Source organism: Medicago sativa, chromosome 7 (genome assembly GCF_051527215.1).
Source record: "Medicago sativa cultivar Bolivia chromosome 7, Bolivia_mono, whole genome shotgun sequence".
In the NCBI taxonomy this organism is placed as follows: Eukaryota; Viridiplantae; Streptophyta; class Magnoliopsida; order Fabales; family Fabaceae; genus Medicago; species Medicago sativa.
In genome coordinates, this window is record NC_140755.1 from 90,004,212 (window position 1) to 90,030,543 (window position 26,332).

The following is a 26,332-nucleotide window of genomic DNA, read 5'->3' on the forward strand; positions in this document are numbered from 1 at the left end:
GTGTAAATCAATTCTCTTTGTTATCTCTTGTAAAGATAACTTCTTCTTCTCCCTCCTCTGTTTGTTTCTCAAACATTCAAACTCCAAACATCTTGTAAACTCTCATCTAGCTTTAGGGGTACTAAAGTGTTAGTTTGAGCAAAAGGTGCAAAAGTCTAAGTGGGTAACTTAGCAAAAAGGTGCAAGCCTGCTGAGGCTTAGAGAATACAGTTGATGTAATTGTTCAGGTGAACAAAATTGTAAGGTGCAGGATTTGAGAGGTTATCTCAAGCATCATAGTGGAAACTCTCACAAGATTGTGAGGAGTGGACTAACCCACATTGGGTGAACCACTATAAACTTCTGTGTGTTGATTCTCTCTTCCCTATACTCTTTACTTACTGCAAACACAAACACACATAAACACATTTACTTTGTTAAACTGTTTTTGCACTCAGACACCAGAACATTCTGAAGTCTGCTTTAAACTGTTTTTGCACTCAGACATCAGAACGTTCTGAAGTCTGCTATTAACTTAACTATTCCAAGTTTCCACTTGAGAATCATTTTTTAAGTTGCAGGTTAATTTTTAAAGGGTCACAATTCAAACCCCCCCCTTTCTTGTGACTGTTTTATCCACTTCATTAACTACGATTTTAATGGACATTATGACGTATCTGTATGAGATAGGAAATATTAGTTTGAAACATAGCCTTTGAATCAACGGCTGAGATTAGATTAGCAATGAATTCACATCAACGGTTGAGATCATATACATGCTTAGGAGGGAAAAATAGCTAGTGATTAGGGCAAACATGATAGCTTTACGATCATGGAAGACTAAGATATGAATTATCTTTATGAAAAACATGAGAGAAGAGATTATTTGAACTTTGAAGCATTAGCCTACAAGAGGGATGCTTATAATTTGAAGCATTAGCCTACAAAAGGGATGCTTATAATATTATGTTCCTTATCATGTGTAGATTTTCCCTCACGGTTTTTTAATTTTTGATGATTAGTGTAGCACTACTCATTATACACATGCTTCATTCTCTTCTCTTTTCTTTGTGATATTTTCTCTTATAGGTTTTAGAGAATAATATTTTGGAAAAAGTTTATTTAAAACCTTTTTTTTTTAAATCGAAAATCAATTTTTTTAACCGAACTCATCCAACCTCCCACTACATAAGTAATCTCAAAGTGTCATTATAAGTGCTACTTCTAAATTTTGATTCATCTTAGTCATTCCATCCATATATAACTTTCACCGATCTTTAAATTCTCATAGACTTTTCTTTAGAAGAAAAAAAAAATTATAAATTAATATAAACTTCTTAATAGTAACATAATATGTTTTTAACTTCTTATTTTTATTTAAAATTTTATTCCATTTAAAAAAAATTCTAAATAATGGCTTCCAATATTTGGAACATGGCCCCGTTTGGTTTGAGCTTATGAAAAATAACTTATGTAAATAAATAAGCTTTTATTTTAATTTACATGCTCTCACCAACGTATCTTCATAGACTGTTTTTCCATAAACTATCTTAAAAACTTACATACATAAAAATTTATTTATTTGCCTAAACCGTTTTATATAAGCTCTAAAATAAGCTAATCCAAACGGCCTATGGTTATATAAACAATGCTTCCAATATTTGGAACATGGTTATAGAGCTGAAGGACTCTACTTATTGTTTTTCTTAATGATACATATATTTTTATATTCCTCTTCGATTTAAAAATATCTAGCTAGCCGAAACTCCTAATCACTACGTCCAAAAAAAATCAATAAACTTCTAATTAGTTTTCCTAATAAACCATGTCACTTTTAGTTGTATTTCACTAACCCCGTTCCACTAAACCACACCACTAATGTTGACTCGGTTACTTTACATGATGAACTCACTAAAATAAAATAAAAAAACTCTTTGAAATACTCAAGCACCTATTCTCTTCAAGGTCTAAATTGAAAGCACAACCAATATTATTCACACATATATTCAAAACAATATATTTAAAGTACACCGATTATTAAAAATAATTCTATAAATATTGCATGTGTGTCGCACGGGTAGACGTTTAGTAAATAACAAATTGTCGAACTCAACATCATACTTAATAATAGCAAAATAAGTAAAATCGTCAACATAAAACAAATCTTAAAATAAGGATAATACAGGTCTAAAAAAATAAAAGAAAAACGAGTTAAGCGAGAGGACCTGCCCCGCCTCGTGTCCGCCCCTTTTTTCATCGAGTTAAGCAGGCGAGCCAACTATATGAAACAAGTCCGCTAAAAATAACAGGCAAAACAGGACATCCCGACGTGTTGGACCCGTTTTGCCAACCCTACGTATCAGATACCAGTACGTCATCCTTTTTGGCGCTATAGCGCTTCTTCATATAGGAAACATAACCAGAAAAAATACTTGGAAGTTTATTGGCCATAATGTCAGCAGATTTGTGATTTCCTGTGGCCAAAAGTACTTCATACATACTACAACCATAAAGTAAAATCATAAGGAGAAGGAAAATATTATAATAAAGGGAAAAAATAGTATGAAGGTTAGAAGCCCACCTCAAGTAGCTAAATGAAGTATACAAACATTTAGCAAATGCAAATTCTCTCCAAACTAATTTAGCATTATTCAAATCTCCTGATAGGGCACAAAGTCTTAGGAGTACATCAAGACACGTTTGTGAAGGAACAAGACCAAGCTCTTTTTTTATTAGATCCAGCAAGTCCAATCCAAATTGCAAATATGTGGTGGACCAAGATTCCAAAATTAGAAAATACGCCTATACATACATGAGACCAATATGTCATGCTTCATACACGCAGAAATATTAAACCAAAATTTAATTCTTATAATCGCGAATCCTTATTCAAGTCATAAGGAAACAAAAACTTACTTCTTTAACATTAAAAACCAGTTTCTCACTTCCGAAATATAAAGGATCACTTCTCTCGGGTGCATCATTTTTGTAATAATCCTTGAGTTGTTTAAACAGTTCAATGGTAGAACTGCGAAATATACAATGAACATAAACAAATGGCAGAATAAAATCATAATTTAATGTTGAGAAGAAAGAACCGTCATACCTTAAATTTTTGTTTTGAACTGAGTACCGGATAGCCCACCTGCAACCGTCAACCCAATCTTGACCACTCAACTCCTTGAGTAGGAGAAGCACCCTCTCCAACTCGCCATGTGTTTACGTTGGATTTTCGTAAACAACCGCTGGTTTACAAATGGTAACTTGCAAGATCAACCAGTAAATCTTAGGACATATTGTGTTTGTTCTTGTTGTTAGAAATTCTGCGTTTTTGATGTCAAAAATATAAGAAATATGATAAAAACAATCGAATTCAATCCACTTGAACTCAATCGAACTTAATAAAGTAAAGTGCAAGAACACTTAAAGAACAAAGGGTAAATTGCATTGATTAAACAAAGGTTGGTACACAGATTCATACATTGCAACTTGTGACTCGTTTCTCGCTTCCATACGGATACTTTGAGTGTAAGTTTGTATGACGGAATTGTGACCTGTTTTTCCTATGAAAAACTACTATTTATACTAAGTCTAGAAATAACTACACTTCTTTGAAATTCAAACTACAACTGCCACAAGTCGACAGTTTTACTTATTTGAAAACAAACTTAAAATAAAAACTGACTTAAAGAATAACTGCTGATAACCACCTTCGAAAACTGCCTTATCGAAGTCTTCTACCATCTTCGAACCCATATTTGCTTTCAACACAGCACTCTGTTCGAATCTTCTTTAAATCTAAGTCAACTATACTTTGACCACATTTATTACAGCTAGTAAAATATATTGGCTAACAAATTGCCCCCCAGAAACGCCATTTTCGATTTCATCGAAGAAGAAAAAGACGTTTTTGAAAAAAAAAAAAAACTAACATTCTCCATCGAAATGAATGATGTCAGTATTTAATTCAAAACTAATTCAAATTTCCTTTAAATACTGACCCCACAATCTTAGTTAGTGGGCCACGTTCTCTAACATTGGAAAAGACAACACTTTAATGGTAAAACTGTCAAAATAAGATCTTGACATGTGTCATGATCAAAAGTCCATATAAAAGCAAACTCACCTTTACTCTTTTCACTTTTCACCATTTCATTTTCACTTTCACTGTTCCTCTTCTCCGCCAAAAGTTCTCTCGAAGAAAAAACTTTAAATTTTCTGCAACTCCTATCTTTACACACGAACTATTCATCAAATTCTCACAAAAATACTTAAACAATGACGAACGCAGCAGGAACTTCTCATGTGAATCGCGAAGAACCCATTGATTTTACTAAAGAAATCGCCAGTGCTGCTCCTGCTTTTATGAACGAACCAGAGATCAATGAAGCTGAAAAAGCTATCTGGAAAACCCAGGTAATCATCCCTTGTACTGATACTCCACATGCATTTTTAGGCCCCATTTCTCTAGAACCTGAAACTCCAGAGATTAATTCTCTTTTCCCATGCATTGAAACTCAACCTCCTTTAATTTTCACAAAAGGTCCTTTTGACCTAAGTTTTGTAAAATCCAAAATTAGGACTGAACCAAAAACTTATCCAGAATATATTGCTTGGTTAGACAAAGTTCAAAAACAAAAGGGACAGTTCTGGAAGGAGAAAGGGATTTTTGATCTCATCCAAATATCTCGATATGGTCCAAAATACCATAATGAATTGATATTTGCTGCTTTACATTTTTGGAACCCATCGAACAACAGCCTTCACTTGAAATGTGGAATGCTCACTCCTACCCTTTTAGATGTGGCTGGCCTTACTAGCTTAAAACCAACTGGATACACCTTTAATCCAGATGTTACCACTTCTCAATACTCAGTAAATTTTGATAGCCCTGCCTATGGTTTATTTATAGCTAACAACCATGATACCGAATGTGCTGAAGTATCTGCAGATGAACATGTAGCTTTTTTGACCTACTGGTTATCTATGCATGTTTTTTGCTCGAGGTCAGTACAAGTCCCTAAGAAATTCATGTGTCTAGCTAGTCAGTTGCATGAAGGAACAGATATCTGTTTAAGCAAACTGATTCTAGGTTCTTTATATGAAACCCTTAACCAAACAACTAATAATCTTAGAGATTATCCCCAAACTGGTGGAAATTTAGTTGTATCAGGACCCATATGGTTGTTTCAACTATGGCTTTTAGCCATTTTTGGATCAAAACTTGCTTCGATCCTACCTTCCTCTTACACATCAGCATACTCAGACAAGACCACTGAAGGTATAGGCTTAGCTATGTTTCACCCCGATGGGAACAAGTCTTCACAACAACTTTTTGAAAATGCTTATACAACCCTGCTTGATTGTCCCATTTTCACCCCTATGATGGCACCATTTACCACTAGGAAATATGGACCTAACTGGTTCAAAGAGGACTTTCCCACTACTTCGAAAAAAGCCAATAAAACAGAAATCAATGCTATATGGGAAGCTTATTTGACCCCTACCTATCTATCTAGCAGACTTACACCTGGTAGCCCTTATGGAGTATATGGTTATCAACCTAACCATGTAGCTAGACAGTTTGGTATGGTTCAATCAAAACCCAGCTCCTTGTTCAAAAGTATAAGTGAATGGAAAATTCCTCTGATCGAACCTGTGTGGAAATCCATAATTCAAGCCAAGAGAACAACTGTGTTCGAGCCTACATATTTCTCAACATCATTTGCATGCTCTGAAGCATTCTTTCGATGGTGGCGAAATTATTACATGCGCCAATCCAATCGAGGGAATCCCGATGAATTGCTGCCTCAACTGACCAGTACTTTTCACACTTTGCAGAACAAAGACAAGAAGACTAGAGGTACGCACATTAAAGAAATTCAGCAATTTCAAAGATATTATCAAACAACATATGACCCTTTACATCCAAAGAGGACAGTATATTATGCTGCTCAAACTCTGAGAGATAAAGTTCGAGAGAAAATTTCAGAAACAATTTTTCCCCCTGGAACACCCAATAAATATCTTTATGTTTTAGAAAAGAAAATGAGACTAGCAAGACTTCCATCTTGTAATCTTGCTTTGGCCTTCAGGCCACCATACCCAAAATGGTTACTTTATAATTTCAAATTCCCACAAAATAATTTAGTAACCTATGCTAAATGCAATTTATACCAATATAATGGTGAACTTGGCTATGAATTATCCCAAGTTCGAATCGAAACTCCCAGTATCATGGGTATGATTTTTTCTTTCGCTAAAACACATTAATACTATTGTTAAAAGAAATAGTACTTATCTGTATAATCACATATTTCAGCTTTGCCTTTAACTCCAGGAGAAGCAAAGCTCGATGATGCCAGCACCCAGAACACTTCGAAAAGCAAGTCTGACAAGAAGAAAAAGAAAGCTTCCCAAACTAAAGAAGTTGAATCGAAGAAATCTGAGGCTGCATCGAAGGAACCTCCTAAATCAAAGGAACCCAAAGTGAAAACAACTTCATCAAAAGGACATTCTAGATCGAAGAGCAAGAAAGAACAAGCAACTGTCGATCTCTCTGATGATGATAGTGAGGTGGAGATAACTAAAGAACAGATCGAAGCTTCCAAAGTAACACTTCCCAAAGTCCATACTGAAGGAAGAAGGAAAAGAAAACAAGAACAAATATCACTTGTCCAAGAAAAGGAAGTCGAAGTGGAAGCTTCTGAAAGTTCTCCCCCCATCTCACCATCTAAACCATTCAAACGTCGTCGAAAGACTTCTCATTCTAGTGCTCATTCACATGTTGGTGATAATGGTTCGAAGGTATTTTATCGAAACCATATTTTATACGAAATATCTCTAAATGTCTTGTTTTTTAAGCATCTATCTTATTCTTTTTAGGGTATCGAACAAGAACAAACTAAACCATCACAACATGGGCAAGTTCTTCCTTCTTCGAAGACCACTTCACCAATTGCTGAAGACAAAGAGGATGAGCATGATGATGCTAGCAGTCCAGAAGGTCTTAAAGTGGATCCTCCTCAACAACAACAGGCAGAAACACCCACTGATGACTTGGTAAATGATGAATCACTCAACAATGACCAATCTCATTCTGCACCCACCCTTGGAGATAATGTACCGAACTTTGCTACTGAAGATACAAACATAACTACTCAACAAGATGCTCCTGGTGATGCAGAGATGATTGCTCAACAAGATGCCCCTATGATCGATCTGGAAGAAATCGATCGATTGGCCAAAGATGATCCTTTCAATGCCTTTGCCTTGATAGCTAAGAGTAATACTCTTTTCTCAACTAGCACTGGCCAAACTTCTGATTCATCCAAGGGAAATCCCTCTGAGACTTCAAAGAACAACCTGCTAGCAGAATTTCAAAAGAAGATCATCGAAGCCAACTTGCTAGAGTTGATTGAAAAGGATGCTGGAACTCTTGCTGAAATCAAGAGTTTATTTGAAAAACTTGGTGCTCTCCCAACTGGTTGGAAGTTTCGAAACCTGTTTAATTATCTTGAACCAATGTTGGAGAGTGCTAATCAAAATTTCCAGAAGAGGAAAACTGGTCAAGCTCAGATGGCAGAGAAGAAAGCGCATCATGATCAAATTGTGATCGAACTGTCATCCTTCCAAGAGAAATTTAAAACTCTTCAGCAAGAAAGAAACAATGCGAAGCAGCAAGTGGTTGACATCGATGCCAAGATTAAAGAACTGGAAGCTCAGAAAGCTGAAATTTTGGCTAAGGATGAAGCCAGAAATCGAGGAGCCAATGAAGCTGTTAACAAATTCAAGCTCTCCAAGGAACTAGAGTCTACCATTGCTCAACTTGCAAATGACAACCATGCTCTCGATACCCAACTGGCTGAATACAAAAGCCAAATTGAGAAACTCATCTCATCATTTGAGATTTAGTTCTGTTTCTATTTTATTCTCTAAGACTTTTATTTTATTTCAGCCTTATCGAATATCTTGGTCCGTAATGTCTTTATAACAATCTGTGGACCATTTTCTATTTCGAACGACAATTTCTTTTCAATCATCGAAATTCCTTTCTTATTTTCTTGTATCGAATTTAAATTTTATTTAAATCCAAATAAGATTGGAACAATTTCCAAGACATTTTAATGATGAGGAAACAAAAAAGTAACTTTTTTGTTTAACCCAACAAGTTAAACTTGCCTAGGAAGTTGAAAAGAAATAAAACAAATAAATGACCTTTTAACACAAATTAATCCTTTTAAAATAAAACCTTTAAAACTTCCCTCAGATTACAAAGTTAAGTAACCATTGGCCATCGGAATAACCGTTCCCACGTGTCATCATCTTCAAAGCAAGAAGAACCGTTTGATTGAGCCACTTCTTTCAACTTCCCTCCATTATAAATATGATTTTCCCTTTTATAAAAATCACTCTTTTTCTTTGTTTCGTCTTCGTCTGAAAAAATCCTTCTTACTCAAAGCTTTTCTTTCTTAAATCATCATGACCACCATTGATAATCTGAGTGATGATCTTTTAGTCAAGATTGCTGCAAAGATTGCTGCTCAAAGCAGGAAAGATCTTTTCGCCTTTCGCCATACCAATAGCAGGCATTGGCGCATCAGTGAGGATTCTGAAGTTTCTAGGGCTTTTGGAAATGATGTCCTCTACTTCCTCTACGACCCCAATGAATGGTACAACAATGCTATGGTGGCTCATTCTAAGTTTGCTTTTAAACTTAGACTCTGGAATCATGGCAACGCCATGTTCTGTATTCTTCGAAGCACTCAACACATGTTGGATGCTAATCCAAACGTTGAAGAAATGAAACGCCTCCTTACTACTGCTATCAATGCCACTGGCTCTCTGAGTGCAAGGTACTACCTTCTTCTCATCAATGCGCTCTCCATGCCTATGCCAGAAAACATCCTCGAAGACTTCAAAGATCTTGCATGGACACATCGATTGGCAGAATTTCGAAGCGACATTTTGGGAGGAACTTCGAGTTATCGATTTCGCTGTCCTTGGTGGAATAGGCCCATGCCTATTTGGCTTACTAGGCGTAGTTTTTGCAACAACTACCACAACTGTGCAGGAGATGGGAGAATTGGAGGCTGGTATTCACTTCTACCTGGGCCAGATCATGACTACTACCTGGTCAATGCTTGCTTCAGGTGTCGTCTCGATACAGAAATTCGCTGGTTTCTCGATCGCTTTGGGATTGTAACTGAATGGTGAAAACCATTTCTAAATGCTTTTTTGTCTTTAAGTACTTTGTGTTTTCTTTTGTAATGGTTTTTCCGTTTTAAGCATTTCGATGTAACCTGCCCATCAGTTGGCATTTTTAAATTAATGCCAAGTTTTATTTCGAATCAAATTACTCTTGTGTAATTTTAATTTCTTGTAACATCGGTTTATATTTTTTCAAATATTTACCGTTTATGCGTAGAATTCTCTGATCTTCTTGTAGTTCCTCGATCTCATACGCATTATTCGAAAAAACTCTTAGAATTTTCCATGGTCCTTCCCAACTAGGAGACCATTTTCCTAAACATCGATCCTTTTTATCCATAGGCAAAATGACTTTCCAAACTAAGTCTCCTTGCAGGAATAATTTCGATTTAACTCTTTTGTTATAGGCTTTTGCTATTCTTTCTTTTTGCTTTGTAAGCACTTCTAAAGCCATCAATCTTTCTTCATCAATATCTACTAATTCATCCAACATCATATCCAAATATTGATTTGTTGGAATTTCGATTTGTCTTTGAATTCGAGTAGATTGAAGTAAGATTTCTGTTGGCAATACAGCATCATGGCCATATGTTAATCGAAAAGGAGTAGTATTTATAGATTCTTTAGGAGAAGTTCGAACTGCCCACAAAGCTTCATAAAGAAACTCATGCCATTCTTTGGGTTTTTTCTTTTGGCTAGCTTTTCTTTTGATTATAGTAATCAAATTCTTATTTGCTGCTTCTACCTGACCATTTGCCTGAGCATAATATGGTGTTGAAGTCAACAATTTATATCCCATTTCTTCAGCAAATTTTACCATCTTTCGACCAGTGAATACAGATCCTTGATCTGTAGTAATAGTTTCTGGTATGCCAAATCTATAAACAATAAATTTTTGAATGAAGTTTATAACTTCATCTTGAGTAACATCTTTTAGTGGAACAGCTTCTATCCATTTAGTGAAATAATCTATTCCAACCAAAATATATTTGTAGCCTTTGGATGACTTAGGTTTAATTTCCCCAATTACATCTAAAGCCCATCCTCTGAATGGCCAAGGTTTTACTATTGAATGTAATTCACTAGCTGGTACTTTTTGAATTCCAGCATGTTCTTGACATTCTTTACAACCTTTAGCAAAGTTTATGCAATCTTTTAACATGGTTGGCCAATAAACACCTTGTCGAAACAAAAGCCATTTTATTTTATGGCCTGCTTGATGTGTACCACAAGCACCACTATGAGTATTCGATACAGCCAAATATGCTTCTGCTTCACTAAGGCATTTAAGTAAAACTCCTTCTGGAGTCTTTTTAAATAATTCATTGCCTATTATCACATAACTCAAGGCTCTATATTTGACTTTTCTACAAGTTGTGCCATCTGGATTTTCCAAAAAATTGACTATGGGTTTTCGCCAATCATCATCATCCAAATTGTTAATGACCAAAATTTCAGAAAATTTTGCACTCTGAAGGTATCCTTGAGATGCTTCCATGCCCCCAAGTTTTGGTCTTAACAATTTGTTAGGCACAATGTCTATCGAATTACGCTTTGTTTTAATTTCAATAACCTCTTGCTCTTGTTCCTTCGAAAGTTTGTACCCAGAAGCCAATTGAGCTAAATCATTAGCTTCTTGATTTTCTGCTCTAGGAACATGTTGAACTTCAATTTGAACAAAATGTTTAAGTAATGCATTAACTATAGTGTAATACATTATCAAAGTTTCTTTGAGGCATTTATACTCTTTTGTTATTTGCTTTATTACTAATTCAGAATCACCTCTAATAATTAAACATTTTGCCCCCAGTCCGAGCAAAATCTCTAAACCATTTATTAAGGCTTCATATTCTGCCTCATTATTCGAACAATATTGGCTAATTCGAAATTTATATTTGGTTACCTCATTTGTTGGTGAAACAATAACTATACCTATTCCAGAACCATTTTTATGACTAGACCCATCGAAATACAATGTCCATGGAAATGTTTCGATGCCCCCAGTCACAGGTTCTTCTATGGAATGATCAGCAATAAAATCAGCCACTATTTGGCCTTTCACAGTTTTCAAAGATTGATAAGTTAAAGAATATTCTGTGAGTGCTAAAGCCCATTTACCAACTCTACTATGCAGAATAGGTTTAGATAACATGTGCTTAATAATATCGAAATGGGAATAAACATAAACATCAAAAGGCTTTATATAATGTTTAAGTTTCATACATGAGAAATATAAACAAAGACATAGTTTCTCACTAGGATGATATCTTGTTTCAACATCACTTAAAACTCTACTAAGATAATAAATGGCTCTTTCTATACCATTTTCATCCTCTTGTGCTAACATACTCCCTATAGTTCTTTCAGATGATGCTATATATAACTTCATCTTTTTGTTTTTTAACAAAGGTGAAAGAATAGGAGGATTAGATAAATATGACTTTATGTCTTCAAATGCCTTTTGATGTTCAGGCTCCCATCTAAAAGTTTCCTCTTTCTTTAATCGAAGTAATGACGAGAATGCTTGCGCTCTGCCACTGAGATTAGAGATAAATCTTCTGAGGAAATTTATTTTGCCTAATAAAGACTGCAACTCTTTTTTGGTAGAGGGTGCTTTAGCCTCCATTATAGCTTTAGTCTTATTTTGATTGATTTCGATGCCCTTTTTATGGACAACAAATCCTAAAAAATCACCTGCACAAACACCAAACGCACATTTTAATGGATTCATTTTTAATCCATATTGTCTCATCCTTTCGAATGATAACCGTAAATGTTCTAAGTGTTTGTTTTCAGAAGATGATTTCACAACAATATCATCAATGTAAATTTGCATAAAATCTTCAATAAAATCATGAAACATTGAATTCATTGCTCTTTGATATATATCACCAGCATTTTTAAGACCAAATGGCATTACTATCCACTCATAACATCCTAATGCCCCTGGGCATCGAAATGCTGTTTTAGAAACATCTTCTTCAGCAATAAATATTTGATTATAACCTGAATAACCATCAAGCATACTCAAATATTCGAAACCTGCTGCAGAATCTACCAACATTTCTGCTACTGGCATAGGATATTCATCTTTGGGAGTAGCGAAATTTAAATCTCTAAAATCAATACAAACTCTTATACTACCATTTTTCTTTTTAACAGGAACTACATTAGCTAACCAATCAACATACCTTGCAGGTCTGATGAAGCCACATTTGAGGAGTCTTTCGATCTCTTCTTTTATTTTTGGTAGAATCTCTGGTGCAAACCTTCTTGGAATTTGCTTCACTGGTTTCTTGTCTGTCCTGATTGGCAATTGCAACTCTACTACCTTTCTACTCAAACCAGGCATTTCATGATAATCCCAAGCAAAGCAATCCTTGTAATTTTTCAAAAGCGCCACAATTCGATCTTTGAAGCTCTTAGGAATCTTTGAACTTATGTATGTTGGTCTTTTTACAGAACCATCTCCTATATCCACTTCTTCAAGAGGATCTTGGGCCTTCATTTTTATTGTAGATCCCATTGGATCTTCTTCAAAACCCAAAGGTTCATCATCATAAATACAATCTAATTTTTTATTATCAATGATGTCATCAGAATTATTTTCCACTGAAGCATCGAAGACCTCTTCTTCTTTGGCTGTTTCAGCCAAATCGAAGTTTTTCTCGGCTACATAAGCCGTAATCTTTTCCCATATGCTGGGCTCAACCATTGATCACTTATTGATATCCCACCTAGTTGGTGAGATTCCATTTGCTGAACATCCTTGGTCATCAGTGACCCTCTTGTACGAAGTACTTCTTGTCTTCAGCAAATCTTTTTCCTTTACAGGTATCTTCTCATGGCAATCTTCGTTGTTCACCACTACGAAGTCATCGTCGAATGCAGTTTTCCAACGAAAACCCCATTCTGGTGCAAGTTTTACAAAGAATTTTTCTTCTTTAGTCATAGAACTTGATGCATCATTTTCCATGAATGGTGCAATAAATTGAAGCTGTTTGTCAAAGTTCTTTTTGTTGATATCTTGATTATCAACTTCAGCTTTAAAATAATAACTCTGATCAGCCTCAATATTCTCTACCAAACCATCTTTCCTCCAAATCACAATCCTTTGATGCATTGTAGAAGGAACTGCACCTACAGCATGGATCCATTCCCTTCCTAATAATGCATTGAAATTGGCTTTAGAAGGAACTACCAAAAACACAGTTGCTCTGGTTATGCTTCCTACTACCAATTCTAGTTCGATAGCACCAAGAGATTGTCCAGTAGATCCCTCATAATTAGTGAGCACTACATTATGTGGTTTCAAATCACATTCAGAAATACCAAGTTTCCTTAGAAAAGATTGTGGTAAGAGATTAACAGTAGCACCACCATCTACCAACACTTTGTTAATTCCAACACCATTTAATTTAGCTTGAATAAACAAAGGCTTTAAATGAAGCTTCATGCTATCATCAGGTTTCTCGAACACTGCATGTTGATCTTCGATGCAGCCATTATTCATAACATAATAACATAGAGGCCTATGACGAGCCATTTCCTCAGTGAAATCACATTCATCATCATGATTGGCCTTCGAAGATACATCATGTGCATATTCAATTGGTAGTATAGAAACCACACATATAATGTCAAGACTTGGTTCAGAATCTGAAAAAGTAGAAGTTAGAATATCATCATCCCCTTTAGGGATGTTTAAAGCAGAAGATAATGGAGGGAAAATTCTTTCAGTAGCTGGTTTTTTAACCATTTCGAAAACTATTGGTTGTTTTCCCTTACTTTTGTCACCATTAGTGACATCTTTTAAAACTCCTTCCTTTTTCTGGCGTTGAAAACGGCGCCATTGAGTTCTAGTCATAGGATTCTTACCTTTATAGTTATTTTTGTAAGCATATTTGTTAGGATTAGAACTCTCTGGTTGGTCTGGAACTTTGACAGCTCTTTTTACCCATTTTGTTGGTGGTGCTGGAGGCGCAGAATGACCAGTTTTCTTGCCTCCAGAGAAAACCCAAGTATCAATAGGAGACTTCGATGAAGGAACGAACGTCTTCTTATGGTTCTTCACTTGATACTTCTCTGAAGTTTTCATCTTGTAAGGAACACCTCTTTTGTTAAAGCCAAACTTAGAACGGTTCTCGAACCACCCTCCTTTACGTTTTGTTTGAGGTTGATATCCTTCAACTGATTTCGCAGCTTCTTTATCGAACACTGCACTGCATCGAGGACAAAGCATAGCATGGGTGTTAGATATTTTACATCGGTTTAAAAAATCAACCAAATCTTCTTCAGCCTTTGGATATGCTTTCTCCATTTCCTTGGCCAATTGATCTTCAGTAACCACTGGCTCTTCAATTCGATGGTCCTCAGTAACCATTTCTACATCAATATTATCTGAAATTTCCACCATATTGATAGAAATACCAGCAAACATGGATTCTACCACATTGGTAGACACATCAGCAAACATGGACTCTGCCTTTTTCATAGGATCTCCATCCACTTGTTGTTTTGGTTTTTCTCCGAATTTTAGCCTCCCTTCATCAAGAGCTTTTTGTACAGAATCCCTGAAACGAGTACATCGAGATAGGTTATGACCTAAAAAACCATGGAATTTACAAAATCCTCTTTTCTTCCTTTGTTCCAAAGGAGGTAACTTCATATTAGGTGGCACCAATATTATGCCATCATTAACTAATAGATCAAAAATTTCTTCACTTTTAGTAATATCAAAAGTATAAGTTTTAGAAGGATATTTGTCACTCTTGGGATCTTCAGGATTTTTTCCATTGGATGGCCTCAACATTTTACAAGCATATGGAGGTCCGTCTTTTAATTCTGCCAGGTTTATATCATTGTCTTCAACGATATCTAAACCCCAATCGAATTCGGGTTCACTATCTCCTGTTTCTATATAGGCAATTTTTTCTTTTTTAGAAAATTTGTTATGAGTTCTAGTTTTTTCAGCTTTAAGTCTTTCAACTTGTCGAACTCTGTCTGCCAATTGGGCCATGTCTCTTAAGTACTGGGTATCTAATTTCTTTCGAACAGAATAATCGAGGCCACCAGCAGCCATTTCGACTAATTCATATTCTGGAACAGAAGTAAAACATCTAGCCTTAAGGAGACGAAACCTATTGAGATAATCATCGATTGACTCATGACTTTTACGTCGAACACTGGCCAATTCTTTCAAACTAATCTTAGATTGACCCATGTAAAATTGTTCATGAAAAGCTTTTTCTAATTGGTTCCAACTATAAATTGAATGAGGAGGTAAAGTTGTAAACCAAGTAAAAGCATTTTTTGTCAAAGAACTTGGGAAATATTTCATTCTCAAATTTTCATTTTCTGCAATATTTCCTGCTTCCATGAGAAACCTAGCAATGTGTTCGACAGTAGATTCATCAGTTTCTCCAGCAAATTTGGTAAACTTTGGAATTTTCCAATTTCTAGGCAATTCAGCATCTAAAACATACTCATACAAAGGAGACACAAAATTTGGTCTATGTAAACCCATATTAAAACCATTTTGGGCTAACAAAGCCTCGACAATACCTGCTATATTATTCTGACCATCGAAATTGTTCCGACGGGCTTGTAAAACCACTTGATCGGCATCTTGGTTTCTGTTAACCAAAATGGGTTGTCTTTCAGGTTCTGCCTGAATTTGTGGTTGTACTACTTGTGGTTGGACAATATTTTCATGATTTCGAACCACTGGTTCATCAGCAATTATTTCAATTGCCCTCACATTTCGATTTTGAGGCAATGGGTTATTTTGGATTGGTGGAGCGCCAAAGAAATTGGCAATTCTTTCCATTTGATCAGACAACCGTTGATAACTAGTGTTGGTGTCTCGAATTAAAGGATTTATGACAGTACCAATTTGTTGGGTCATCATATTAACCATATCATGATTAGTTTCTTCCATAGTTTGCCTAATGGCAGCCATAGAAGCGTTGGTTAAATTTTGTTGGGGACTTCTATATGTTGTAGATACCCCAGGACCAAAAAGTTGTGGTAATGAAACATTTAAATTCTCTGAAAACATATTACCACTAGTTTGTAAGCCTTGCATCAATGATGATGGCATACCATATGGCATTGATCTATGATCCCAAACTCCTTGAATAGAAGTATTTGGATAATCATGGGAAGTTTGGGTAACCATCGAAGGCATGGCTTGAGAAATTACTGTGGCCATCGAAGGCATGGCCTGAGACGATGTTTGAGTGACTGTATTACTGGTTGGAACAGCCTGTGATGTTCTAACATTCCCTGGGGATGAAACATCATCTTCAACCGTCACTTGATCCACATCTTCATTTGAAGATGTTGGATTTGTTTTCTTTTGGTTGTTAGCGCGTGTCATATTAAGAAGCAATTTCTTGTTTCTTAATTGCATACACAACAAAACAAACCAGAATTAAAGGAAATTCTAACAAAAACTATAAACAAAAAACACAAACGGTCCCACTGGGCGTGCCAATTTGTTTACGTTGGATTTTCGTAAACAACCGCTGGTTTACAAATGGTAACTTGCAAGATCAACCAGTAAATCTTAGGACATATTGTGTTTGTTCTTGTTGTTAGAAATTCTGCGTTTTTGATGTCAAAAATATAAGAAATATGATAAAAACAATCGAATTCAATCCACTTGAACTCAATCGAACTTAATAAAGTAAAGTGCAAGAACACTTAAAGAACAAAGGGTAAATTGCATTGATTAAACAAAGGTTGGTACACAGATTCATACATTGCAACTTGTGACTCGTTTCTCGCTTCCATACGGATACTTTGAGTGTAAGTTTGTATGACGGAATTGTGACCTGTTTTTCCTATGAAAAACTACTATTTATACTAAGTCTAGAAATAACTACACTTCTTTGAAATTCAAACTACAACTGCCACAAGTCGACAGTTTTACTTATTTGAAAACAAACTTAAAATAAAAACTGACTTAAAGAATAACTGCTGATAACCACCTTCGAAAACTGCCTTATCGAAGTCTTCTACCATCTTCGAACCCATAATTGCTTTCAACACAACACTCTGTTCGAATCTTCTTTAAATCTAAGTCAACTATACTTTGACCACATTTATTACAGCTAGTAAAATATATTGGCTAACACCATGTAAATTCCATAACACATCCTTGTTATCCTAAGAATGTACAATGATTGATGAGTTTTAAGGTTGAAAGTGGAAAGTATACAAATTAATAATTAATAATAATCTAAAACCCTACCATGAGACTTACAACATGCTATGACCTTTACAAGGTCACTCCAAAAGAGAAACCGTAGAAAGACAGCATATTTACACAAACATACCTGTTCTTCATAATATTCACCGCAAGGTACATATGCATGAATCAGGGCTACAAAAACTTCTTTTGTCAAGTGGATTCCAGATTGTTCCATCTCTTCATAATACTACAAGTAAATATTCTAATTAGCAACTCGATTATTGAAAAATCAAATATTAATCTCAATACTTGATTTAAAACTAACGACCAAGTCGCTGAAAGTATGTGAATATATGGATTTATTTTTTTTTGGAAAGGAAATTACACATACAAGAAAAGGATAACAAATGTACAAAGAGAATAAGCACACCAAAGGTGGCCCAAGGAAAAAACCCCAACAATAACATAAAAAGAACAGCTGCAACATTACTAGGGGAACTAAAAAACCAACACCATCACAAAAACAACAACACAAGAAATCTCCATCCCTCATGGTGCCGAAAACAAATGAAGAATGGACCAAGCCAACCCCACCAGAGAGATAAGACACATGAAATCAGGAGTCGAACCAAAAACCCCGTTCAGAGGCCCCCACAAACTTGAATATATGAAATTATTAAACTCAACTTACTTTCTTAATCTCTTTTTTGTTTCACAATTTTCAATCAAATAGCTGAAAGTGTATGAATCGAGCTTTACGTTGGCATCTCGCATTTGTTTGAGAACCCTCAACCCACCAATTTTGTTTTTCTACAATATCGATAAAAGTGAGAATATGAAAGAACTATTTTAAATAGATTTCATACACTCATTTAAATATATTTTTTAATGAATGAAATCATTAAGAGAGAGAAGCTTTCATAGTTGAAAATCTGAGTGAGAGCACAATCCAACAATGATACCTCGAAAAAATATCCTGCCATAATGGCATTATACATGGTTGTTTTGTATTTGAAATACTTTTTCTGCAATTCATTAACCATCTGGTACGCACATTCAAACTGCATAATGAAAGTAAATACATTATCAGGTTAGTAAAAAGCTTTCTTTCAAAAGATATTATTGTAGAAAACAAGCATACATTAAGAAATAAAAAAAAATAAAAAAGGTAAAACTTACATCTTTCATCACTACACAATAGTGTACCAAAAGCCAGCAAATCTTTCCATTTAGCTCGAAATGGTGGGGATGGCGGCTTATGATGGAATAGATGTCAAAAACCTTGATTTTCAATATAGCAAAAGGAATAGAAAATGAACAAACAGATTTTAGTAAAACAAGACAAACAAGAAACAATGCTTCAATTAAGGGGAAAAAAGGAATCATAAATTTCATTATGTAATTGTAAAAGTTTAAGGGTGAGCCTTGGAGAAACGGTAAAACTGTTGTCACATGACTGAAAGAAAGGTCAAGAGTTCAAGTCCTTCAAATACCATATATTTGGATCCAACTCATTAACCTACCTCTAAATCTTTCCTAACAGTTTCTCTTATAGTTTTTCTAGGTCTTCCTCTACCTCAACAGGGAGGGAAGCTGCTTTAAGTAAGATATATAGTACCCGAAAATGTTGATCAGTTTCCGAACAAGTCTCTAATAAAGATTGCATTACATGACTAGAAAGCGTAAAGCCTGCTTCAGACATTTTATCAACAAAATCAATAGCTACATCCACCTGCATAAGTGAAAAAGAAAAAATGAAATGCATGCAGTTTTGAAAAATGATGGTAACAGAAAATAGAATGAAGAGAGAATTCGATATGAAGGGAGCAACGTAACGTCCTGTTATCGTTTTCCTTCTCATGGATAACCGTACGTAATATGAGAATGAATAAAGGAGAAAATTATACCTTATCCGCGGAGGCACTGCAATACAATACTAGCTTTTCAAACATAGAGGAGGAAGCAGGGAAAATTTCACCATGCAAATTCTCCATCTTTCTTATGATATGATCAACCTTGAAATTAGCAACATACCATCTAATGTCTATATTTTTCAACGCATCCGAAATAATCTTCTGTGCGGTCACTTTCGCTTTCACAAAGTTGTTTGCTCCTCTCAATTGTTTCCTCTTGTCTTGTCGAAGCGTAGTCAAGAAGCTTAAGCTTCTTCTCGTCTAACAGTAAATTTCACAAACAGTCGGTCGGTGTTTATTATAATATAGAAGAAAACTAAGATACGATACGCATTAGTTTTAGATACCTGTGGAAGAAGCATCATGGAGTTTGCGGGAGGAGAGAATCAGTTGGTTCCATGAAGATGATGATGTTCTGCGAAAGTTTTGTAGGCAAAAGGCGAGCATCTTTGAGCTGCACACTCACAACTGAGATCTGAATCGGAAATGAAATTTGTAGAAACGCCGTGAACAGTTACATCGATCGAGTTTTGCTAGAGATCCTCTCGCTAATGGATTAATTCCGAGAGACAAAATGCTGACATAAAATAAATTAGGGTTAATAATGTTTTTAACAAAACACCAATTAAATATAATATGAATTTTTAACTATAAATAAAAAATATAAAAATTCATATTAAATGTTTTTGTTAAAACCAATGGTGCGAGAGACAAAATGCTGACATAAAACAAGAGTTCTTCTTGGCATTCAAGTTTGAAGAGTTCAACTGCACTGTTGAATATTACAGGTCTCCGTTTTTAGTAGTGCAGGGACGGCCTCCTCATGGGGCACCTTACCGGGTAAAATTGACTTTGAGGGTTGATCATATGGACTGGACTTCTCTTAGGTGGAGAGATGCAGATGTGTTGGTTCTCAATGCTGGGCATTGGTGGAATTACGAGAAGACCGTCAAAATGTAAGGATTTCATTTTACCCTGTATGAGAGTTTGATTTGTTGGTTTTATTTTATTGCTAATTAGGGGTTGTTACTTTCAAATAGGAGAGCAAGTGAAGATGAATATGTCTACGTAAGATGCTTGCTTTCAGATTATCAGTTGAGACAGTAGTTGATTGGATTGCCCGTGAAGTAAACAGGAACAAAACATATGTCCTTTTCCGAACTTATGCTCCTGTCCATTTCAGGTTTGCCTAAATTTTCAAACAAACCTACCTTCCCTTTTATCTTTATTTGATCAAAATTTCTGTTATAAAATTTTAAATGGAAAACTCAGTTACAATACCAGTATACCACTTCTCGAATAAATATATAGCTATGAAGCATTGACACAAACAGTGACACGAGTACACGACACCGGTAATACTGAGAAAAATGGGAGGTGAATGCCACCAAACACGCCTTCAATTTGAAATGTCAGTGCTATAAAGAATATTAGGTTTGGTAAAAGGACATTGGTGTGAACTCAATTAAATTTTACTTCTGCATAGCTTTTTTCAAAGGGATTTTTCCTTTCACCACAGCTTTTGGCAAGCATTTACTACTTATTGACTGTAATTCGTTTTTTAAAATATGACACGAATTTTATGACTTAAATCACATAACTTTCCGCTTCTTAAGGGAATTCCTTTTAGCAGATGTGTATGCTTTTCCCTCTATGACTTTTAATCTCAGTCATGTTACTTTGAAATAGTTTGAGCAGGTTATTGTTGTCATTGTAGAGAATCTGGAGATTTGGTTCTCATTTATCAAAGTTGTCATTAAAAACATTTGGTGCTGGGGTAAAAAATCAAATCCTAATTATGCAGCGATCGAAAGGAGACAAAGCAAGTAGTTCAAAATATAACTGTTTAGGATAATGAGCAGAATTTGCAACTCCAAAATCTGGTTTTGCTTTATAATAACTAGTTTAGCTGCTTTACAGCGAGTTTGACAAAGTCATGCTGTCACGGTGGCACCATGATTTAGTTGAAGCTCTGAAGTGTAGCTTCTGCTAAAATTACGGAGGCACACCATGATTCAGCCAAATTCACCTCAAACCAAAACATGGCATAGTAATGCTAATGTAAATTGATATCAGATTCAGTCCATTTAATGCAGGAAAACTAAAATTTAAATACTTTAAAAACTTGTGAGAATATTTTGTATTTATTCTTCCTCAGCATATTGATCTGGTTTTGTTCCTTACCATTAATTTCGTTTTTGATGTATCAGGGGTGGTGACTGGAATACTGGTGGTGCATGTCATTCGGAAACACTACCTGATTTAGGTTCTGTGCCTGCACTCTCCGACATTCATTTCAGTACCGTCACCAATGTCTTGTCACAACGCACGAGTAAATCAGATGTTTTGAATTTGGACTTACTTAACGTTACACAAATGTCGGCACGCAGGAAAGACGGCCATGCATCTATTTACTATATCGGGCCAGACAAGGGCCCAACCTCTATGCAGCAGCAAGACTGTAGCCATTGGCGTCTCCCTGGTGTTCCTGATTCGTGGAACGAGATTCTTTATGCTCTTCTTCTCAAGAAGAAGGCTTTTTCGGACCGCAATACAACAAAAGTTTCTCAAGTTACTCTATAAATAGTCTTATACAGTTTGCGAAAAAAGCACATATTACAAAATCTTCGCCAACCCTTCTCAATCATTGGTGAATGACATGAAGTTGGAAGCTAAATTGGCCATCTTTGTGGTCAGATTCACTAATTGGCGAATCTAACTATTTGTTAGTAATTGCCTTGTGTTACAAAGTAAAGAAATTAACATGTTTGGTTTAAGAAAAATGTCTTCTGTTTCTATTATTCTTAATTTTACTAATAGTCATATACATATCATTTTAATTTCACCTTATTTCTTATTTTTGGAGATTTGTACATCATAAAATATACAAAATTTTTTTTTTTTTGGTCGTACAAATCCTTGAAAATTTGAAATAAAGTGAAAATAAGATGGTGTGTATATAATAGTTATTGGTTAAAATTGAAAATACAAACAGAAGATGTTTTCTTAAATTGAACATGCTTGTCGACCTAATTTCATACAAAGTGATTGTTTTGACCCTCTTTGTAGTGGTCTGCCATTTTAGATTAATGTGGGATGGTGAATCTGAGGGATAGCAGATAGCTTATAGGAAAATAATAATCACCTAGATACAAACTTGATGTATACAACGTATTTTTTTGGGTAAAATCTCAGGTGACATTTGGTCTTGAAAAGAGTAGTGGAAGATGTGTCAAGTTTTTTATGTTACATTTTGTACAAAGTGTATAAAAAATCTATTTTTGTTTTGGAACTTTGCTTTCATTTAATGATTATTATATTTAACAAACTAGTAATTCACACGTGTAGTGCTTTTTATTTTGGGTAAAATATGCTTTTCGTCCCTGTAATTAGGGGTCATTTGAATTTTCGTCCCTGAGCTTACTAATCCTCCCATCTTGTCCCTGTAATTCTTAATCATTTGAGATTTCGTCCCTCGCCCCTTTTAATCACTGCCACGTCAGCAAATTACCAAAATGGCATGGGAAATGACGAAAATACCCCTGTCTTATTTTTTTTTCCTTAAAAAAAATTTCAAAATTTTGAAAATTCTTTTTTTAAATTAAAAAAATCTGAAAAAATAATTAAAAATCATAAAAAATTTCGGAAAAAAAATGTTAAAATTAAAACTGAAAAAACTGAAATTTTTCGGAGAAAAAACCGTAAAAAAAAATTCGGAAAAAAACTGGGAAAAAAATTTTTGTGAAAATTATTTTTTTAAATTAAAATATCTGAAAAAATAATTAAAAAACATAAAAAATTTCGGAAAAAAAATGTTAAAATTAAAACTGAAAAAACTGAAATTTTTCGGAGAAAAAATCGTAAAAAAAATTCGGGAAAAAGCTGGGAATAAAATTTTGAAGGAAAAAAAACAAAAAAAAAAATAAGACAGGGGTATTTTCGTCATTTCCCATGCCATTTTGGTAATTTGCTGACGTGGCAGTGATTAAAAGGGGCGAGGGACGAAATCTCATATGATTAAGAATTACAGGGACAAGATGGGAGGATTAGTAAGCTCAGGGACGAAAATTCAAATGGCCCCTAATTACAGGGACGAAAAGCATATTTTACCCTTTTATTTTGCTCATAATCCAACAATCCACTGTACTAATGTTATTACATGTTTACTGTTAGCTATAGTATTTAATGTAACTCAATTAGGGACCCCGAGAGATAAATATTACAGCTCTAATATCAATTCATGCATGTAATCTCAAGTTTCATGATTTATTTGTAGTAGTAATTTTTTAATCTCATTTGAATGATTCCAAATGATACAAGTGATTAAGCTTTTCTTGAAATTGTCATTATGTACTTTGCGTGAGCAATACTTACTCGGCAATGCATCATTGTATTCGATAACATCAAAAGCAAACTTAAATGTGAAGTCAAATTTTTATATGTATCTTAATAGTAGTAATAAGGGTCTTGCTAACAAGTGCCCTAAGGGCATTGTTTAAAAAACTCACAAAAAGAAATTATGTCTTGAAAATACAAGTCAAACATATGTTAAAGTCATAACCGTACAATTTCCAATGCAAAAATTGCTACTTTTAGATGTTTAAACAATGCCCTTAGGACACTTGTTAGCATTTTCCTAGTAATAAACGGATCCAAAATATACTCCAAGCAGCAAACGAGGCATATTATGAGTTAAACAATTGGCCTTCTCCCTCGTGAAAATAAAATCATGCATATGATCTCTCATTTAACATGTAAGGTTCAAATCCCATGTAAAACATGGCATGTGTGAAATTTTGCCACATTTTTTTTTTTTAAGACTTTCTTTAAGATAGATAGACTAGATCTTTATAAACGATTGTATGTGTGTGTTTCTTTTACTAAAACAAGTTTATTGTAAATTTTGTGTATATTTTTCAACTTGATAGACATTTATTTTTACCACTTTTAATCTATAATAACTTTTGGAGGAGTCTAAATTCAGTGCAACAAGAAGCAAATTTAATCATTAGATAGAATTCATATGATTCACATCTTAATTTGGAGAAATTCAAAACTCGAAATTTCATTGATTCAATCTTCTTCAACAACTAAGATGATTGATTGTAAGTGTTGACTAGATTAAATCCAATTTCAATTTGAAGACAAAATCAAACAATTTTGTTTGAAATCACACATGTATCTATATCATCACATTTGATAAGAGGCCAAATCAATTATGATCTTTTTCTCACCATATAACAAAATACACAAAACCATACTTTATTTAGAAATAAAAGTTGGAGTATTTGACTTACAAAACAGTAGCTTTGGATATGAGCTTTTTACATACAACAAGGTTTTAAAATGAAAATTTGAAACCCAAAGCTCTAACTTCATGAAAGTTGCTCAATAGACACCTTAATTTCGCTTTGAATTGGATCGTAACTCTCAATCGGTTGTTTTTGTGCGTAAAATTCAATCGAGTCGTAACTTCCAATTGACTATTTTCAGTCAACTGATCAATTTTGAGGTGTCTATTGAACAACCATCTAACTTTTTTTTTGATGCTAATCATCAAATGGGTATTGTTCATACCTGATTGAACAATCATGAAGCACAGAACGAGCCCCTATTGTTTTTGTCTGGCAAGTGGTGAAAATGTCCGATTTAGCAACACCAAGACATGTTTTACAATCAGAGGAGGTCAAATTAAGGTTACAAGTAGCATGTCCATAAGCAAATGAATTAGGATAAGGTGAAATGTTGTGATAGTCATAATTTTTTTGTGATGGAGTTTCATTCTCTAAATCTTCAAGAACATAGCTTAAACTAATACCAAATGGATCACCTGAGGTGTACACTCCACTGTTGCATAGAACTTTGATGATGTTTGTATTTGGAACACTCTCAGCTGAACTCCATAGGCACAACAAAATAATCATAATTGTTACATATTTGTGAGGATTGTCCATATTCCTATGATGTTTGATTGAATTCATTGTGCTACCAAAGGGTTTGTGTGTGTGGGTCATCTACCTAATCTTTTGTGTCGGTTTTATCCACTACATTTATCTATGAAATATTCAATACCAAGCTTTTGTCTTTTGTTAGTTGAAACAATACTATGTTATGGATAATTTAGAGGTCATTTGTTGTTTTTTCTAGGGAAAAAACACCTTTTTTAAACAAAGTAATCATTTCTAATTTTTTTTTATCGGTTTATTATATATTATTAAAAAAAAGAATCTATAGATTTTTTTTGCAGCTTCTTCAAATAACTGATCTTTTTTTTTCAAGTGATTTTCATTTTAATAAACAAGAAAAAGAATCTATAGATTTTTTTTGCAGCTTCTTCAAATAACTGATCTTTTTTTTTTTTTCAAGTGATTTTCATTTTAATAAACAAGCACAGCCAAGTAGCTCTTCTATTTATTTTATATTATAATGTTGGGAAATGTTAACCAGTGCCCCCGAGGCACTGGTTAAGGGTCAAATATAGTAGGATTTGCATTGAGAGATGTGTAATCAGTGCATTAAAAACTGAAAAAGTATATTATTTTTATTTAAAATTTTCTCTTTTGCCTTCATTAACCAGTGCCCCGGGGGCACTGGTTAATATGACCCTATAATGTTTTGGTCTCTAATTAACTGGTGTTGAAAATTCAGGGGCTTTGGTTTGTATATATGACTCCTCCTCAGGGTGCTGGGATGGGAGAAATTTTGGAAACCACGTTATTATAGCCTCAAGAGCCATTGAGATTTGAGAGATAAAAGTTACCTTGTATTGGATGAGTTTCCCTCATCTAAATTTTATATATGTTTCATATATATACAAATTAATTAAATGAAGGTAGCTCATTGTATTATAATGAATTTGAGATATCAAAGCGGAGGTTTCTAGAGGAGAAACATGCTATAGTTTGTCGCCGGCCATTTAACCTTTGTTTTATGCTTTGATGAAGGAATAAACATTAGTATTCAATTTATTTATTTATCTAGAAAAAACTTAGTCTCTTTCTTTTTTATGAGAAGGGTATTCCAAACTAATTGA

At 34.5% G+C, this 26,332-nt stretch overlaps 3 protein-coding genes across 4 annotated transcripts; 1 reads left to right on the forward strand and 2 right to left on the reverse strand.

The window, feature by feature from the left end:
* Nucleotides 1-1,982: 1,982 nt before the first annotated feature.
* Nucleotides 1,983-25,007, reverse strand: LOC146910047 (uncharacterized). 2 transcript variants are annotated; one of them, XM_085725272.1, is made up of 13 exons: nucleotides 24,877-25,007; nucleotides 19,647-19,876; nucleotides 19,294-19,560; nucleotides 19,005-19,118; nucleotides 18,566-18,667; nucleotides 18,349-18,447; nucleotides 18,078-18,196; nucleotides 17,532-17,633; nucleotides 17,330-17,361; nucleotides 3,086-3,190; nucleotides 2,896-3,007; nucleotides 2,561-2,781; nucleotides 1,983-2,479 (listed from the first exon to the last, which is right to left on the reverse strand). In XM_085725272.1, exons 2-8 carry the CDS (start codon nucleotides 19,662-19,664, stop codon nucleotides 17,597-17,599), a joined length of 756 nt encoding a protein of 251 aa, XP_085581398.1. In that variant the 5' UTR covers nucleotides 19,665-19,876; nucleotides 24,877-25,007; the 3' UTR covers nucleotides 1,983-2,479; nucleotides 2,561-2,781; nucleotides 2,896-3,007; nucleotides 3,086-3,190; nucleotides 17,330-17,361; nucleotides 17,532-17,596. The 2 variants fall into 2 exon arrangements, with proteins under 2 accessions (XP_085581398.1, XP_085581397.1); XM_085725271.1 differs by lacking the exon at nucleotides 24,877-25,007 and adding an exon at nucleotides 20,023-20,156.
* Nucleotides 20,366-22,082, forward strand: LOC146910048 (protein trichome birefringence-like 10). The gene is made up of 2 exons (XM_085725273.1): nucleotides 20,366-20,482; nucleotides 21,510-22,082. The coding sequence occupies exons 1-2, from the start codon at nucleotides 20,373-20,375 to the stop codon at nucleotides 21,880-21,882; spliced, it is 483 nt and encodes a 160-aa protein (XP_085581399.1). The 5' UTR covers nucleotides 20,366-20,372; the 3' UTR covers nucleotides 21,883-22,082.
* Nucleotides 24,524-25,370, reverse strand: LOC146910049 (antifungal protein ginkbilobin-like protein). Its single transcript, XM_085725274.1, has one exon. The coding sequence runs from the start codon at nucleotides 25,311-25,313 to the stop codon at nucleotides 24,849-24,851; it is 465 nt and encodes a 154-aa protein (XP_085581400.1). The 5' UTR covers nucleotides 25,314-25,370; the 3' UTR covers nucleotides 24,524-24,848.
* Between the last annotated feature and the right edge of the window lie 962 nt (nucleotides 25,371-26,332).

Bases quoted from the DNA above. Each gene is read 5' to 3' on its own strand.
- LOC146910047 (XM_085725272.1), bottom strand. The intron at 19,119-19,293 runs GTATAATTTTCT...TCACTTATGCAG, and splicing joins GCAGTGCCTCCGCGGATAAG to GTGGATGTAGCTATTGATTT. The intron at 18,668-19,004 runs GTACTATATATC...TTGAAAATCAAG, and splicing joins AAACTGATCAACATTTTCGG to GTTTTTGACATCTATTCCAT.
- LOC146910048 (XM_085725273.1), top strand. From the start codon at position 20,373: ATGCTTGCTTTCAGATTATCAGTTGAGACAGTAGTTGATTGGATTGCC. The intron at 20,483-21,509 runs GTTTGCCTAAAT...TTGATGTATCAG, and splicing joins TATGCTCCTGTCCATTTCAG to GGGTGGTGACTGGAATACTG.
- LOC146910049 (XM_085725274.1), bottom strand. From the start codon at position 25,313: ATGACCCACACACACAAACCCTTTGGTAGCACAATGAATTCAATCAAA.